The sequence below is a fragment of the Mustela putorius genome, unplaced genomic scaffold (genome assembly GCF_011764305.1).
Source record: "Mustela putorius furo isolate JIRA1106 unplaced genomic scaffold, ASM1176430v1.1 tig00000163_pilon_pilon_pilon, whole genome shotgun sequence".
NCBI classification, from domain to species: Eukaryota; Metazoa; Chordata; class Mammalia; order Carnivora; family Mustelidae; genus Mustela; species Mustela putorius.
In genome coordinates, this window is record NW_025421299.1 from 541,707 (window position 1) to 559,056 (window position 17,350).

At 36.1% G+C, this 17,350-nt stretch overlaps 1 protein-coding gene across 2 annotated transcripts in view; it reads right to left on the reverse strand.

Annotated features, from left to right (window-relative positions):
- Nucleotides 1-17,350, reverse strand: part of TMEM67 (transmembrane protein 67) — a 51,156-nt gene that overhangs the window by 16,496 nt on the left and 17,310 nt on the right. For both annotated transcript variants that reach the window (XR_006605515.1, XM_004768576.3), the window contains exons 7-20: nt 14,744-14,806; nt 13,489-13,643; nt 13,270-13,378; nt 12,437-12,523; nt 12,111-12,176; nt 9,847-10,003; nt 9,498-9,621; nt 7,881-7,986; nt 5,344-5,400; nt 3,986-4,084; nt 1,908-2,006; nt 1,575-1,661; nt 336-435; nt 106-245 (exon numbers count right to left, since the gene is read on the reverse strand). Coding sequence is in view for 1 of the 2 variants with exons in the window: in XM_004768576.3 (XP_004768633.2) it covers nt 106-245; nt 336-435; nt 1,575-1,661; nt 1,908-2,006; nt 3,986-4,084; nt 5,344-5,400; nt 7,881-7,986; nt 9,498-9,621; nt 9,847-10,003; nt 12,111-12,176; nt 12,437-12,523; nt 13,270-13,378; nt 13,489-13,643; nt 14,744-14,806 (1,449 nt within the window). In the remaining variant the exon portion in view is untranslated. The remainder of the gene's footprint in view (nt 1-105; nt 246-335; nt 436-1,574; nt 1,662-1,907; nt 2,007-3,985; nt 4,085-5,343; nt 5,401-7,880; nt 7,987-9,497; nt 9,622-9,846; nt 10,004-12,110; nt 12,177-12,436; nt 12,524-13,269; nt 13,379-13,488; nt 13,644-14,743; nt 14,807-17,350) is intronic.

Below are 17,350 nucleotides of genomic sequence, written 5' to 3' on the forward strand. Positions count from 1 at the left end.
ACTCTTTAGAAAACTCTTCCACTTATGTGAAAACGTAGCTGGAATTACACAAAATTAGTATTTATGAGGTACACAGAAGTTTCACACAATTACAAAAGTTTATACCTCCAAAAAAAAGAGGACAGTAAGTATTTGAAAGAGTGGATTAATTTTTCTCACAGTCTGAATTTCATTCCACTCATTTGCTACAAAATATGTTCTCCATATGCTCACAGGAACCATGGCACTCCGAACACCACCCTCACCTGGTCAGAGAGATAAAATAAGTAAAAGGTTTTCATCTTTGTTCTGAAAAAGTAGCCAAAGAATTGTGGTACAATGGTTACTTCAGTTACCTTCAACAGCTTTAAGAACCTTTCCTTTAGGTCGCTCCCAATCAATAAAGAATATATCTATGGTAATCTGGGATATGAACTTATGCAAAAATTGCAGAGCCTGCAAATGACAAACAAAGCATTTCTTATGAAAATAATGATTTTTTTTAAAGAAACAAATATCCTGTAATCACAAGAATATACAATTTTCACAAATGACAAAGTTATAATATCATTAGGGGATCACTAGAAGCTCATCAAATAACACGGAATCACCAAATTCACAAAATTTTCATACACATTAATTTGTCTTCCCTTCTTCTGTCTTTCTTTAAAATAGGGATATGAAAAAAGTAAAAATCCAACCTCTTCTTCATACAAGGGCCATGCTTAATTAACGCTTTCCCAAGGTTTCCAAAAGCATACTTTATTTTCTAGTCCATCTGATTTCTTTATAAGTAAAAGTACTTTTCAGCTATAATTTGCTGTCCTAATTAAAGCTTTAAGATGCCTTCTCTATCTTTTTTTTCTATTCCTGGAATTGAGATACTTAATTTTTAAAAATGTGTTGTTGAAACACATCTTTTTCATTTAACAGAAGTAAGTACGTTTAATCTAGGGTGTTCTTTCTAGTAGATGCATTATTCATCAAAGGATAAAAGGATAAGGATAGGATGACTCCGCTCTTCGAGGAGCTCACAGATCAATGGGAAAAGCAGACACTGAATAATCACAGGACCATGGGATGGGATATACCAGGGGCATGTTAAGGAGCTTCACATACATTGACAGAACAATGAAATAGGGAGAGGGAATGCCATGGGAAGAGGAGAAAAGGAATATGGAGGAAGAGAAAACAAATTCTAAGACCAATTCATCATGTTATTCAGGGTGGTACCTTTTACAGTCCACTAAAGAGATAAAATTCATGCCCAAAGGTATTTTATCCCATTATGAATGCATTATCAGACTTTAAAAAAGAGAGTCATAAAATGAATTATCACTTTATCAAATTAGCTCTAACTTGTATTAATCCAAAAATACTTACTATGGCTTCTTAGGAAAATCACTTAACCTTGATTTTCGGAATGAACTATCATAAATAAAAGTAGACATCCTTGGTAAAATAAAATAATTCATGCTTCCTTTAAAAATCAAACTAAATTTTGTACCCAAGACTTTGAAAGCATTTTAATTTTAAAGACTTATAACTTTATTAGCAGGTCTTTTAAATTCAGGAACCTGTCCTTTGAAACTTACCTTCAGAGCAAAAGCACATCCCACATAAGTAACAAGACGTTCTTCTTGAGAGGGCACTGGGAGCAGAACAGAGATTGATTTCTGTGCCTATGATAAAAATTACACTGTCAAATAGGACCACACAAGGTTTTTAATAAACATAATTTATAAACCAAAGAAGCATAAAAAAGGAAGGTGGTGATATTCAATAAATATCACATTCAAGAAATGGTCGTTTAGCACTTGCCTCAATACTCATCAGAAATACCCCCAAATAAAAATAGATCCATTATATGGACAGCTTACCAGTTATTCAGGTATTAATATTTAAGTTAAATTCAGGAACTCACTTACTTTGAAGAAAATAAGCCAATAAAGACCTGTTCCCACAGTGATGATAAAGAAAACATTGGCCAGATCACCAGCATAGTACACCAAGAATTTCATAACTGTCTGCAATTTAAGAAGAGAATTATAATTGTTAGAGACTCAATCTATTTATACTGTCACTTTCTGTAATATATTCTCTGCCCAGTTTCTTAAGCTTGAAGACTTGTTTGATGTATCCATGATCACTCAGTTATAACGCCCAACTGTGGCCACCTCCTGGATTCCTTTGGATTTGTACCTTTCAGTCTATTCACAAAAGCACCTGTCTTATCCAACCCTTCTCATCTTTCACCACCTAAGAAAGTTACATTGCTTACTAATTCTTTCCTAGTTTGGAGTCCTCCACCCCAATCAGCCCTTCATACTACCACCAGAGTTAGTTTTCTAAAATGTAAATTGGACTGTGTCACTACCTTTCCTAAAAATGTACACTGACTCTTCGCTAATAAATTCCAAATCCACAAAGTCCTTTACAAGCTAGACCAAAGTGGACTTTTTAGCCTCATCTGCCATTTCCAACCAATTACTCCATGATTAACTTGCATTTCAAATATTTTGTGGAATGAAATGGGCACTGTTTATTATTTCATCAAATATTCTTTCCTTCTTCTCTATGGCAAACTCACATGAGCTCTGAGAATAGAGACCAGATCTGTCTTTGCTATCACATCCCCCAACACCTGGTAGCATTCTTGGCAATAAGAAAATAGGTCCTCAGTGACTACTTGTGCAATGCACAGATAACCCAACGCAGCCTAAAGTTCACTTCTCTGGAAAGCCTTTCTTCCTATTTTGAACAGTAAACCAAGCCCCACTCCTCTGATTCCTTGGCACACTGACTTTGGTGTCAGGAAGATATTCTAGTACAAGGAAGTCACTATGTTACCTTTCTCAAGTTCTTCATCAGCACAATGGAAATAAATAGCACCTATTACTGAGTTGTAAAAATTAAATGAGTAGAGGGGTGCCTGGATGGCTCAGTAAGTTAATTGTCCAACTCTTGGTTTTGGTTTTAGTTCAAATCATGATCTCATGGTCGTGAGATCATGCCCTACATCAGGCTCCATGCTCAGAGGGAGTCTGCTTGAAGATTCTCATCCTCTGCCCCTCCCACTGCACTCTTTCTCTCTCTCTCACATAAATAAATCTTAAAAAAAGTATTAAAATTTTTTAAATGAGAGTTTATTTTACTTCTGCCATAATTTCATTCTGTGTAAAACGGAAATGATAATAATAGTATCTAATTTCACAGAGCTATTGTGAGGATTAAACAAATCATAAATAAAACTTTAAAAGGCACTTTGCATATAGCATATATTCAATAAACGTTAGATAAAAATAAAAATAAAGATCAATTTAAAAAAGACTATTGGAAGTAAAACTATATAGTTACTAGAATAAAACTGGGAGGAGATCTTGAGATTGGGAAGGTTTTCCTAAAAAATTTTCATATTCCAGAAGGATATGAAAAATTAATCAGATGTGACAATATCAAAATTTAGAGTTTCTGTCAAACAAAGTAACACACAGATAAAGATAACAGATGGGTCATATTTGGAAGAGATATTTTAATATCAAAAACCAAAAAGGTTTAGAAAACATTGTATTTAGAAAACACAAAAAACTCCTTTAAATAAACAAGAGAAAACTGGAAACCTAATAGAAAAATTTGCAAGGGCTATAAACAGGCAGTTTACAGAAGGGGAAACCCGAATGATTAATAAAGTATATGAAAAGCAAAGAAGTGAAAATGAAACCAACAATGATATACTACTTATACTGCAGATTGGCAAAAAATGGAAAGGCTGGAAAAATACCAGGCGTTGGTGAGGATGTGTGGAGACCAGAACAGCGTGGCTGGTGGGAGTGTAGCCTGGCACACAGCAACGTGGGAGGGGAACAAGGTATGCATACACCTCTCCTAGTTATATACCCCAGGGAAACTTAAGGCGATTTTTTACTTGTTCTCCAGCTAGATCTTAAAAAGAGGATACAAAGTAGTCAAAGATGAAAATATACTTTTAAAACTGCTGAGCTCATACCTGTAAATCAATCATGGGACTCCCAATGCGCCTCTTCCATCCTGCTGTCTTCAGAAGAGATGATAAAACAGCCAGCCCACCCAAAACACCCAAAGCAATCTAAAAAAAAGAACATTTTGGAGTTTATATAATTTCCTCATCCATGTTCAAATATGCAAATAGAGTATAAAGATGTGCTAAAAAGTGGTGGAGGGTGTGCTGCAAGGACATAGAGGCCAAGGTGAAGGAACTCCCAATGGCTAAATCTAGGACAATTGGAGGAGGAAGACAGATAGTAATGAACTATAATCACTAGAATAAAATAAATATACAGGAATTCATTCTGATTTATTCAATTATTTAAAATAATTGAATAAATAAATCTATGTGAGCAAAGGGACAGCTCCTTTTAGAATTCCATTTAACAAATATAGAAAAAATGGCAAAAATAGAAAAATCAGTATCAGGCAGACATTACAGTAATACTTTTTACAGACAAGAATCTTCTTTGGATACTAAAATTAGAGACCAAAAGGATAATGAGAAGCAGATTATTTGCATCCTCCCAAAGTATCTTCTCACAAGATACTTAATACAGTGGAGAACCCCACAGACAACACCTTAGGTATATGATCCAAGTTAATATCATTAGAAATAAGACATCTTGACACCATGTACCTTCTGAAATGATGCACTGAGAAGGACACAACATCGTTACTGGTGGTATCTCTGTCAAAACTACATGAACCTGATTTAACTGTGGGAAAACATCAGATAAAACCAATCGAAGGCCAAAATGACCAGTACACTTCAAAAGTGTAGGAGGGTTCTAAAAGAAAGAGAAAGCCTGAGGTCTTGTCACAGATTAAAGGAGACTAAGGAGACGTGACCACTAAAAGCAATATGCAACCCTGAGTTGGGTCTAAAACAGAAAAAGGATAGTGAAAAAACTTGTGAAATTCAGAGTATGTAGATCAGTTAACACGATTACATCAGTATTATTTTCCTTACTGTGATCATTGCACTATGGTTATGGAAGATGGTAACATTAGGGGAGGCTGGGTGAAGGATACATGGCAGAACTATTTTGATAATTCCCCTGTATATGTAAACATTTTTAAATTAAGAAATATACTGTAAATATATATATATATTTTTTAAAGATTTTATCCATTTGACAGACAGAGATCACAAGCAGGCAGACAGGCAGGCAGAGAGAGAGAGAGAGGAGGAAGCAGGCCCCCCGCAGAGCAGAGAGCCCCATGTGGGACCCGATCCCAGGACCCCAAGATCACGACCTGAGCCAAAGGCAGCGGCCCAACCCACCGAGCCACCCAGGCGCCCCCTGTAAATATTTTAACAAGTTAAACTAAACTTACATCTGTCTGGACTTGTGCTTCTCCTTGATTCATTTCATATTTGACTGAGAAAGAAACCTGATATTTAAAAGAAAGCAAATTAGCCATACTGAAATTATGTAACACAAAGCCACTTTTACTATAAAGATGTATTTGTATATAAATGCCATACTTTTAATCTATCAGTATTACTAGAGTGGACCCTCACTTATATATAAATGGAAACACTTTGAGGAACTATTCATGATGCTTTGAATATCCCTTTTGAACATACGTAAAAGAAAGAGGGGTTTATTAAGAACTCATTTAGGTTCTTAACAGCAGTCAAGCTAATGATATTTCATTTTCTGGTAGGTTTTATAACTGAGGAATGTGACCAATCTTATACACCAAGAATTTAGCAACCGGCTCAACAATTACACCCTAAGAAGGCAGATTATTCAAAGAGCCGAACAAGAATCTTAGGGATACCGCTGTATTAAGAGATAAGAAGAGAAAGAAGAACCAGTAAAGGACAGAAAAACATGACTGTGAGAGGTAGGAGAGGTTACATACCAAAGTCTCACCAAGATCACAGAACAAAAGTTCAAGAACGAGTCTTGAAATATGATGTCAAATGTTGTATGAATGTCAAGTTATAAAGAAATAAAGCCAGTGTATGTGGAATTCATTGCTGGCCTTCCAGAAAGAGGTTTTCAAAGAAGCAAAATGACTAGAGCCAGACTGCAAATGATGAGAGTAAACAGTTGGGAAATCAAGGAAAGATAAACAATAGCAAGCTAAAAGGCTGGCAGAATTGAGGAAAGATTTTATTGTTTGGTGATTTCACTTTGTTTTTAAGATAGGACAACTTGATGGTTATTATAAGCAAAGGAGAGGAGCTGGCTGAAAAAGGGATTAGGGATGAAACAGGATACTGGAGAAATACTGCAAACAAGCACAGGTGGAAGATTAGTTTAAGAAAAGAAGAAGGTCCTTTGTTCTTAAAAATGAGAACAAGAGACAGGAAGGATAATGAGACAGAGATTTTGAAGCATTAAGGAGGAAATCTGAGGGAATTCATCTGAGGGGAAATCCAAGGAATTGGCCTGATCTGCTCAGAAAATCTGAGAGAAGTTATTTGCTGTTGGTGAGAGAGCAGAGATGTAGGTGAATGCTTAATATAGAATTTTTACAACAACTGTCATAAAAAACTAAGAAATGATGAAAGAATTGTACACTCTACACTTAGAATGAATCTGAGGTGGACTTCATCAGTATAGTTTCATGACTCTCTCAATTCCTTTTCTATCTGTTATTTTCTAATTTATCAAGACCATTCTTGGAATATTTTAAACAACAACACAAAAATAGTTAAAGAAAAGAACCAGAAGTGTTTTTAATCTTAAAATAAATATACTCTTGGTTACCCAGGAAATTTTAAACCAGCCAGTCTTTTGTTGTTACTAAACCTGATTCTGGATTTTTCTCTCCTCCTATTACGGTGCATAAAAGCTCAGGCAATGGAAACTAATTTTAACATCCAATTAGGTCATACAAATGAGGATGTAAAATCCTTTTGAGAAAAGTTATCCTATGTGCCTACCTTTTGCTTCATGAAAGCCTAAATCCAGTAGCAGCTGAGTACAAGTGGAAAAAGAGTAAAAGCATAAAAGAGAAGCCAAAACTGGCTACAGGAACTAGAACATTAAAATTTAGAAAAGTAAAATAGTGGAAATTAAAAGCTGTTAGTGAGGTCTGGAGGTAGGGAATGCTTATACAGCTCTCATGTTTCCAGAGAGGGAAAGGAATATCTATTTAATCTCTCTGAGGAAAAAGTATAGAAGGATTACCTCTGGTTTTTTCTCTATCCCTCTGTCATGAACCCCTCCTCAAAGCAGAGAGGCTTTATCTAACTAGTGATGTTGGGAGAAGGAACTCAGCCTTTTATAGGCTCATACCCTTTGGTGTAGCCCATCTTCAGGGTGTATGCGGTCTCTCCTCCACAAAGGACCTCCCAGGCACGGAGGCCTTTAGTTCTAAACTTTAAGTTGGAGAAGTAGGAGGATGCCTATGTGGCTGCAGGTCCAAACTGTATTCTCTACTTCACTTCGGCACTACTAGTTATAAACTACTGATACTTTGAATCTCTTTCTACCTGTTGAGGTAGATTTCCACCAAATGAGCAAGCCTGATGAGAAGAGACCACTCGTGCCTCCTGAAAGTTTGAACTTCTGGTTTAATTAACCAAAGAAACAAAATCTTAGTGCAAACAAGTTGGCCAAAGAGGACAGAAGCAGATGCTGTGTGTCCCAGCATACCCCAGGATCCCGAACGGGGATGCCTGACTGCTGCCAATGGTGTCTAGAAAACAAACTTAATTCTTGTTTTTTTTTTACCTGAAGGATCCACAGGAACTCACCTTTATCATTATTAGTAAAAAGTAATTTAAGACTTGATTATATTAAGTGCAGTATTTATTTAAAACCTGAAAAAGGACTACTAGCCTTTGACTATAATGTACACTGCATCAGTATCACATTAACACATACAGAGGCACTGAGCAGCATGGGACTCACCTTCACAGACTGGCTGCTGGGATCTGTGGTATCAATGTCACTGTACGCAATGGTAATTAAAGGAGGGTAAATATTTCCATTTTTCGTGTTGGGTACAAGGTGGATGCTGTTTATGAGAAAATACACTTCTAATTATAAATATATCTAAGTTTTTAAACATACACTTAACTTTTTTTTTTTTTTAATATGGATAGTCTTGGTGACCTCAGAACCAACCAGTTAATAAGGACTAGGGAAGGTCAACATAAACTAGGGGTACCAACACAAGCTATCTTAAGTAATATAAAAACTTTAATATTAAAATATACCATCTGAGATAAATTAGAAACTCTTCCTGAACTAGGTCTTATGAAGTTCACAAATGAAATCACTGAAGCCCTGTGAACCCTTTCTGAGCAACAGTTAAGACTGAAGTGTTAAAGCCTAGAAAAAGGGAGATAACATCCTGATTTTCAAAAGAGAAATACAGGGGCGCCTGGGTGGCTCAGTGGGTTAAAGCCTCTGCCTTCGGCTCAGGTCATGATCCCAGGGTCATGGGATTGAGCCCTGCATCGAGCGAGCCCCGCATCCGGCTCTCTGCTCAGCGGGGAGCCTGCTTCCTCCTCTCTCTCTGCCTGCTTCTCTGCCTACTTGTAATCTCTGTCTGTCAAATAAATAAACAGAATCTTTAAAAAAAAAAAAAACACCAGAGAGAAATATAAATTCTTAACAAAATAATGTGTGTTATATCCCGTATTGTTTATGGCACATAGTGGAATATATTTTGCTGAATTCAACGGATGGGTATAATTTGTAAATTCAAAAAGGAGAGTGCCAAACACTAGCAGCTAGCATGGTTTCACCACAATTGGGTCAGACCTGACTAGGTCTCATTTCATTTTTACTAGTGATACACACTAATAAATTGAGGGAATGCTAAAAACAGTACATTTGGACTTCAGCGAGATATATAATAGAGCTTCTGTACTGCTTATACCTCATAAGACTAACATGAAAATCAGAATGAAGTAACAATGAAAAAAAGATACTGAAGTGCTTCCAAGTGCCAGACTCATAGAAGATGATGGTGTTGATTTTCACCAGTGCTCAAGGTACACATCAAAAAATATGAGAGTGGGAAAGTCTGTGATGATCTAGAGGTAGCAATCTCATAATGAAAACAGAAATAAGAGCTGCATGGCACTACTCTAAGGTAGGGTCATCATTAAGATTTCCTAAGATGATGGAGGTGTTGATACTTAATCTGGGCCAACACAGACCAGTAAGGAGATGAAAACACACAGGAGGCCTACCCACTGCAAACACTGGGTGGGCTCTTTCTAACATTCCCATTTCAGCCCACTGCTATTCAATTCGTCTCTACCTCTCAACCCATTCTAATTCAGCAGGGCCAGAGTATGAATTCTGACAAAACTCCTTGGTTCTTCTGCTATAATTTTCCCCTTGGTGTTCCTCACTTCAACTGGTGTATACCAATCGACACAGGTATCTAAAAAACCTTACCTATTGTTCCAATTCAGTTGTCCTTACTGTTTTCCTTGGATAATCACTAGTAAACACTTTCATTAAAATCCTGTACACTCCAAGCTTAATTTAGTGCAACAGATGTTTGTTTACCTCAGTGATATTTGAGTGGCAATTCGAATTAATCTTGGCTGACTTCCTAAGTCATTTTCTCGTCCACTTAGTGCATCCACTAAGAAAATGCGCCGAGTCAGAAGCCATTTGCTAGAGCTACTGTCTTTTTTCATAAAAAGAAAGAAAGAAAGATGGCATTTAAAAAAAATACCTTCAAATTGTTCAAGATGGCTCTCGAGAAGTTTACTGAATAAATTTAACACACAAAATTAGTGCACTCTGTTTTAGGTAAGATGGCTTTTTTATAACCCATGGTTTACTAAATTATCATGCTGGTTGACTTATTTATTGGTTTTTAGCTCAGAGAAAGAGCATACAGATGTCTTACCTTGGTTCACAAGTATTTTATTGTATTGAAGATTTAGGTTTAACACAGGTACAGCCCAAATATATTGGTGTTGATTTTCATCAGTATATTCAAGGTACACATCATAAAATATAGGAGAAGGAAAGTCGGTTAGGATCTTAGAAAGAGGAATCTCACACTGGAAAATAAAAGAAAAAAATGAAAGCACTGAAAATTAGAAAGCATATTTAGTATTTTTAAAGCATTTTTTAATTTTGTAAAATAAAGTATCTTTAAGCTATATTGTTTACATGCATTTCCATGTGATTTCCAAACTTGAATACTATAAATATGATTCTTTTTTTTTTTTAAAGATTTTATTTATTTATTTGACAAACAGAGATCACAAGCAGGCAGAGAGGCAGGCAGAGAGAAAGGAAGGGAAGCAGGCTCCATGCTCAGCAGAGAGCCCGATGCGGGGCTTGATCCCAGGACCCTGGGATCATGACCTGAGCTGAAGGCAAAGGCTTAACCCACTGAGCCACCCAGATGCCCCGAAATATGATTCTTTTTAAGGGCCAACAGAACTGAGAATAAAGAACTGCCTGGTTCTTGTCCTGTTAACACAGATGGAGAGGGTATGCCTTCATTCTCAACATTAAGTGTACATCAGTGAAAAAGTTGAAAACCACTGTCCTATGGGATGAGGTCTTAATTCTTTCTCCTGATGTACTATGTTGTCTATGATTCAGCTTCCCTTAATAGAGTCAGGCCTATCTTCCACTATTCCCTACCAGTGCATTCATACTAATCTACTTGCATTTCCTAAATACACTACAGTATTCTATTTCTCTCTGACATTGCAAACATTCCTGCCTGACATTCCCTTCCCCATTGAGCTTCCCTGGTAAATTTATATTTGTTCTATAAGCCCAAATGTCACTCATCCTGAGAAGTCTTTTAATACTTCCCCAGGGATTGCTGATGACTCCTCCTTTGTAACAATATGGCACCTTAAATACACCACATTCCACATTTTTGCAATTCTTTGTCTATATAGCTGTCTTCTCTAGTAGGCTGTGAACTACTTCAGAGGCAGCCAGGTTCAATGGAAAAACCAGGATTTTAAGCCTAATTGAACACTGGTTCCACAATTTGCCTGATCCAAGACCTTAAGTCAATTAACTAATCTCACTGAGCACCATTTTTCATTTATGAAGTGCATATATATATATATATATATATATATATATATATACATATGATATATATCTCACAGTTATTCTGCAGATCAAATGAGATAACAAGGATAAAATGCTGAACATCCAGCAGCAGACATTTAATCAGGGTTGGTTCTCCTGGCTCATGGTAAACATGTAATAGTATTTCTTTCTTCTTTTTAAAATAACATCTAAATCATTTATGATAAAAAAAAAAGTAAATTCATGTTCATGATATAGATTTGAAAAATATAAAAAATTAAAAAATAAATCACTTGTAATCCCACCATCCAGAGATAACTACTGTTAAAAAGACTTATTGTATTCCAATCTGGTTTCCATGATGACATTTTTCATTGTAGTTTTATCAAAACTGAAATCACAGTTTTGTTCTATGGTGTGTGTATATGCATTTTATCAAGAAGTACTTTTGTAGACAAGCAAATGTCTTGCAAAAGTTTAATGGCTTATAATATTCCTTTATACCATACTGTAATTTCAAAAATGGGTTCCCAAAGGAAGGAAGGCCAGGGAGGGAAGAGGGGAGAAAAAGTATGGAAGGACAGAAAAAGAAGCACTTTAACTTATTAACATTTTTACTTTATTCTAAAATGCTCAGGAATAGGGTATCTTGGTGGCTCAGTTGGCTAACATCTGCCTTCAGCTCAGGTCATGATCCAGGGTCCTGGGATCAAGTCCCAAGTCAGGCTCCTTGCTCAGCAGAGAGTCTGTTTCACACTTTACCCTTCCCCCTGCTTATGATCTCTCTCTCTCTCTCTTTCTCACACTGACTCTCTCACAAATAAATAAATAAAATCTTAAAAAATTAATATAATAAAATGCTTGAAATAAATATTATTTTTAAGACCTATATGCCTAGAAGTAGATAAATAATAATTATGAAAATCTTACATTATGTGTTTAAACTCTATAGATACCAAGATTTTCTGTATCCAAATAATAAAATATTATATCTCTGAAATTATTCATTACTATTAAAAAGGTTTCAAAAATTCAAAGATCATTCCAATTATTGCTGATGTGAAAAATGAAGCTAAAATATAGACTAGTATAGTTGAAACTTACATTTTGTTGATAGGTTGTTCCAAAAGAATAAGCAGCATTCAGTCTTGTCTCTGTGTCTGGACAAAGCTATAGCAAAAGAACACAACTGATAAATATCAGAATGTTTCTTCACTTATAGTCAAGAGTTCTTAAACCCCGACATAACATACGCTTTATATAATACCACTTAAAGTAGTTTTAAGAAATTCCCATTTAAAGCACAAGATAAAAACCAACTATAGTATGTAAGTGATACTGTAATCTAGTAAATATCAAGTCTTTCCCTCACTTTTGCCTGAGGCAAAAACAAGGCACATTAGTAATTCTTCAGCTAGAAGTATGCTCACCTGTAAAATACCTCCTTCTAAAGTTTGCCACTTGAGAAAATTTCCTCTTACATCATAGGAAGCAGCAACAAACTTCAGTTTTCTATTCTGATTAAGTAAAAACAAGAATAAATTAACATTACAGACTCTAGAAGCAGTGCAGTATTCCATAAAGAAACAGTCAATGTTGACTGATCCTTTCTTTTCCCAAAGATCAAATATTCAACTATCTTTACTTAGAAGCAAAATTAATCTAAGTATCTTTATTATTAAACACACCTAAAATAAATGAGCGGTGTTTTGCATTAAAACTATTATTCCAGAACTGAGAGGCAATGCTAGTGATGGATAACCTCCTTTCACACCTGTTACGAGTATGTGTGTCTGTGTGTGTTTGCATGTGTTCACATGTGTAAAATGGTTGGGGAGTTAGTAGGTAAAAGAATCATCTATCCCATCATTCTAGAAGGTCAAAAAGATAAAAATTTGGATCTGTGAAGTGCTAAGGAAATGGCACAGAGTCCCAATCAACCTTTAGAAGCACTTCTTAGAAATGCAGAGATACAGGAAGACTGGGTCTGTCTGGCATTTGGTGATATAAACAACCTTCCCAGGCCCACAAGTGCTACTTGCTACCACAACTACATCATCCAGAGGTATCCATAGACTCAGGTAAGACTGCTAACTGCTATATCGTTTAATTCCTACAAGCACCTGATATTTAGGTTTAGTTTAGTAATCACATTTTTAGAAACAACCTAAAAAATCAAGAATTATGATTAACAACATTCTTACTACCTTTTAAAACTGTAAATCAAAATATAGTTGTTCTTTAGTAATCTAGTGATTTATACCTGGTTTTCCCCTTTAAAACTGAAATTTGTAGGAAGAGGTGTGGTACTGAGTACTTGAGGTGCTAATCCTAGCTGGTCTCCATAGAACAGCCATGGAAGATTCTGTCTCCTGTAAACAATCACAGTTGTTTTAATAATGGGGTACCAATGTTAATATTTGTGAAAGTAACTACACTGAATTTGGCTAAAATGACAGTTCATCAATCAGGATATCTTTACCAAAATGAAATAGAATGAACGGTGCGCAGTCCAGCAGTATTTTCAAAGATAAACTGAAACAGTCGGCATGCATCAAAAGTGGTAGAATCATAAGAATTCATGTTCATCACACACATATTTCCGAGAGCTTGGCAAGATGTTAGATTGGCATACACCTATGAGAGAACCATGGCAAAGAAATGTAACATGGACCTTAATAACTTTAATAACTATATTTGAAAGAAAACTAATTTGTTGAGTTTGCCTCTCAAACGTCTGTTTTCCTCATCAGGAAGAGGCAACTCCATTTTTATAGTTATTCAAATCAAACATTGCAGTGATCTTTCTTTCCCTTCCCATACCCAACTCCTCAGTAAAACCATGTTGGCTCAGTCTTCACTGTATATCCAGAAAGTGAACTTCTTTCATTTCCATGCTACCATTCTTGGCTATGGGTCCAAGCTCTTACTCAGATTGCTGTAATACTCTGCTCACTGGTCTCCCTGTTTCTGGCAAATCTCCTCTCCATGCTGGTGAGCCTTTCAAAACCTGAAGTTCAATCATATTTTCCTTTGCACAAAATCCTTCTATACCCCTTACAGTAAACTCCAGGTCCTCGCCATAGCCACCCCCTTCATCTCCAAATCCAACTCTCCACTTTCCCTCACTTTCTCTGCTCTGGCTGCTCTAGCCTCCTTCCTTTTCTTAAGCATGAACATACCAGAGAACTCCTGTTTTGGAACCTCTGCACTTGCTGTGGTCTCTGCTTAGAACATTCTTTCCCTGGATATTTACATGGTTCACTCTCACTTCCTTCAGGGCTTTGTTCATCCTCAGAGATACATATGCTGACCACCCTAAACAAAATAGTACTCCCTCCATTCTCTATGCTCTTTATACTGGTTTATTTGTCTTTATAGCACTTAGAACCACCTGCATTTACTTAGAATATAATTCTGTGAGGGACTTTTTTTCTCCTGTCTCTTTCTGAAATATATAACCTGATTTGAGAACAGGGCCTAGCATGTAGTAGGTCATTAATAAACATTTGCTAAATGACAGCATGAATCACTTGCCCCCAACACTCAATCCCAGCCAAACAAGCTGGAAGACATTCAATTTTGTGTATTTTCTTTCCACTAGAAATGACTTATTCTTCTTATATTATATGACCAAGGAGATATATCTACTGAGAAGACTTTGATTATCTGGGGGAAAAGAAGGTGCACAAATCTTCAAAATGAAATAAAGTTACTTTTAAAAAATTCAAACTTACCCAACAAGCAACTGCTGATGACTGCAAATACTTTGCAAACCATTCTGAAGTGAAAGACATGCCCTGTTCACAAAAAGGTAAGTTTTGGTTTTAAATTCAAATGAAGATTTCTTACGTACATCGCTAGGAAAATATTAGTATGCATATTTTCCAGTGGGAAATGGCTATTATTACCTTCTCAATGTTGTAAGAAAATAGTTTTAATGGAAATATAAGAATTTTCACTGAACTCAGTTATTACACATAGGGACTGTACTGCAAAATCATGTCACTTAGGCAAAAGATATAAGGAAACAAAGTGTGACTATAATAAAAAAAAAATACTATGCCCATTTTAGTAATACAAAAAACAAAGAACAAAATGGTAAGAAAATAAAAGAAAACCTAGATACTGATTTAGTATTTCATTGTTAACATTTGCTGATTTAGGATTATTATGCTGCACTAAATTGGCCAGTAATAAAAGAGAAATATTTATGAATGATTTCTAAGCAACAGGAAATTGGGGATATGTATAGAACTAACATTTAAAATCTCTAAAGTGGTGATTCTCAACAATGAACATTATAATCACCTGTGGGATTTCCTAAGAACAAAAAATGCCTGGCTACATTTCAAATCAATCTCCAGGAAGAACTAAGGCATGCATGGGCTCTGAAAGCTGCAGATACAAATCTCTGGCTAAGAACCACTGCTTTGGAGCTTATCTGCGTATCTTGCTAAAAAAATGACACACCAAGAAACACCATTCAGGGTAATTTACTGGACATGTACAGAGGAGATAAAGCCAAATTATAAGGAACATTGCACCATAGCTACCCAAAAAATCTAAAATAAAATCATAAGTCACTATTTTCATTTCTTTTTTTTTTTTTAAAGAGTTTATTTATTTATTTGACAGACAGAGGTCACAAGTAGGCAGAGAGGCAAGCAGAGAGAGAGAGGAGGAAGCAGGCTCCCCGCTGAGCAGAGAGCCCGATGTGGGGCTCGATCCCAGGACCCTGGGATCATGACCTGAGCCGAAGGCAGAGGCTTTAACCCACTGAGCCACCCAGGCGCCCCCACTATTTTCATTTCTTTAAGGAGGAAAAATTCTCCCTTTTTAAGAAAAAAACTCCACATCTGTGTATAAAATTGAAGATAACATAAAAAAAAACTAGTTTTTTTAGTTTTTTAGTAAAATAATGGAAAGCAATGATTTTCCAAGCAGTGCTCGGAAATTCATGTAAAATAAACCCACAGACAATTTTAGCAGCAGTGTTAAAGCTGCATGATCCTCTCATAAAATAATATCCACACATTTTAAACCAGGAATTTAAAAACACTTAGGAAATTTATCTTTAGGAAATAATCTCTCCAAAAGGAAAAACATACCTATTTGCATAAAATGGTTGACAGCAATATTATTAATAATAGAAAACCTAAATATTCAAAGGCACTACAATTATATAAATTTCAGTGTATTAATGAGAGTGTTAGGTAGCTATTAAAAATTACATTGGGTGAGCCTGGAGCGTGGTACAGAGAAACCAAGGAAGTACAAAAGGACTGAAGGAGACATGTCAAAATAACACAAGAGCTTATCTCAAAATGTGGGACAATTTGAGCTTCAAAAAGAAAAATAACAGTAAACAATTATCACACACTGAATAAACAAAGATTTCATGAGTTCACAAAAAAGTAAAAAGAAAAAAGCACAGAGAGAAAGGAAAGCACTCTTTACAGAAGACTGCTAACTAATAAATGTAGATGGAGTAAGAGAACTGTGAAATTATTCTGAAATGACCAATTTAAAACTTGATTCAGGCAAGATTCGTTCATCAATGGCCACTAAATGTATATTTACATAGTCTCAAAGTAAAATCTCAGACTAACTTATTAACCACAGTCTCTTTACAATGAAGAGAAGTGGCATATAACCATGGTGACCAGGCAATCAAATTTAGCATCACCAGGAACTGGACCACCTAACATGTGCTCTTTGTTACGATGCAATGGCTGCCCACAACACTTTATCATATTCTTGCAAAAAGATGTTTCACTGAGTCTAATCATAAGAAAACAATCAGAAAAGTCCACATTGTGGGACCCTCCACAAGAGAGCTGGCCTTGACTCTGCATGTCAATGGCATAAAAACAAAAACAACAACGAAAACCACAAAAGCGAAACAGAGTAGGGTCTAGATTAAGAACACTAAAAGACTAATTGCAGTGTGGGATCTTTTTTTTTTTTTAATTTTATTTATTTATTTGACAGACAGGGATCACAAGTAGGCAGAGAGGCAGGCAGAGAGAGAGGGGGAAGCAGGCTCCCCACTGAGCAGAGAGCCCAAGATGGAGCTGAGATCCGTGCTCAATCCCAGGACACTGGGATTATGACCTGAGCTGAAGGCAGAGGCTTTAACCCACTGAGCCACCCAGGTGCCCCCAGTGTGGGATACTTAAATTGATTCTTGGATTCTCACCTCCCCCTCTCCTGTCCCTGCAGAAAGGGGAGGGAGCATAAAGGGCATTATTGGAACAAGGGGAAATTTGGAAATGAACAATATATCAGGTAGATCTATTACATTAATTTTAAATTTCTTTGATGTGATACCAGGGGAAAAC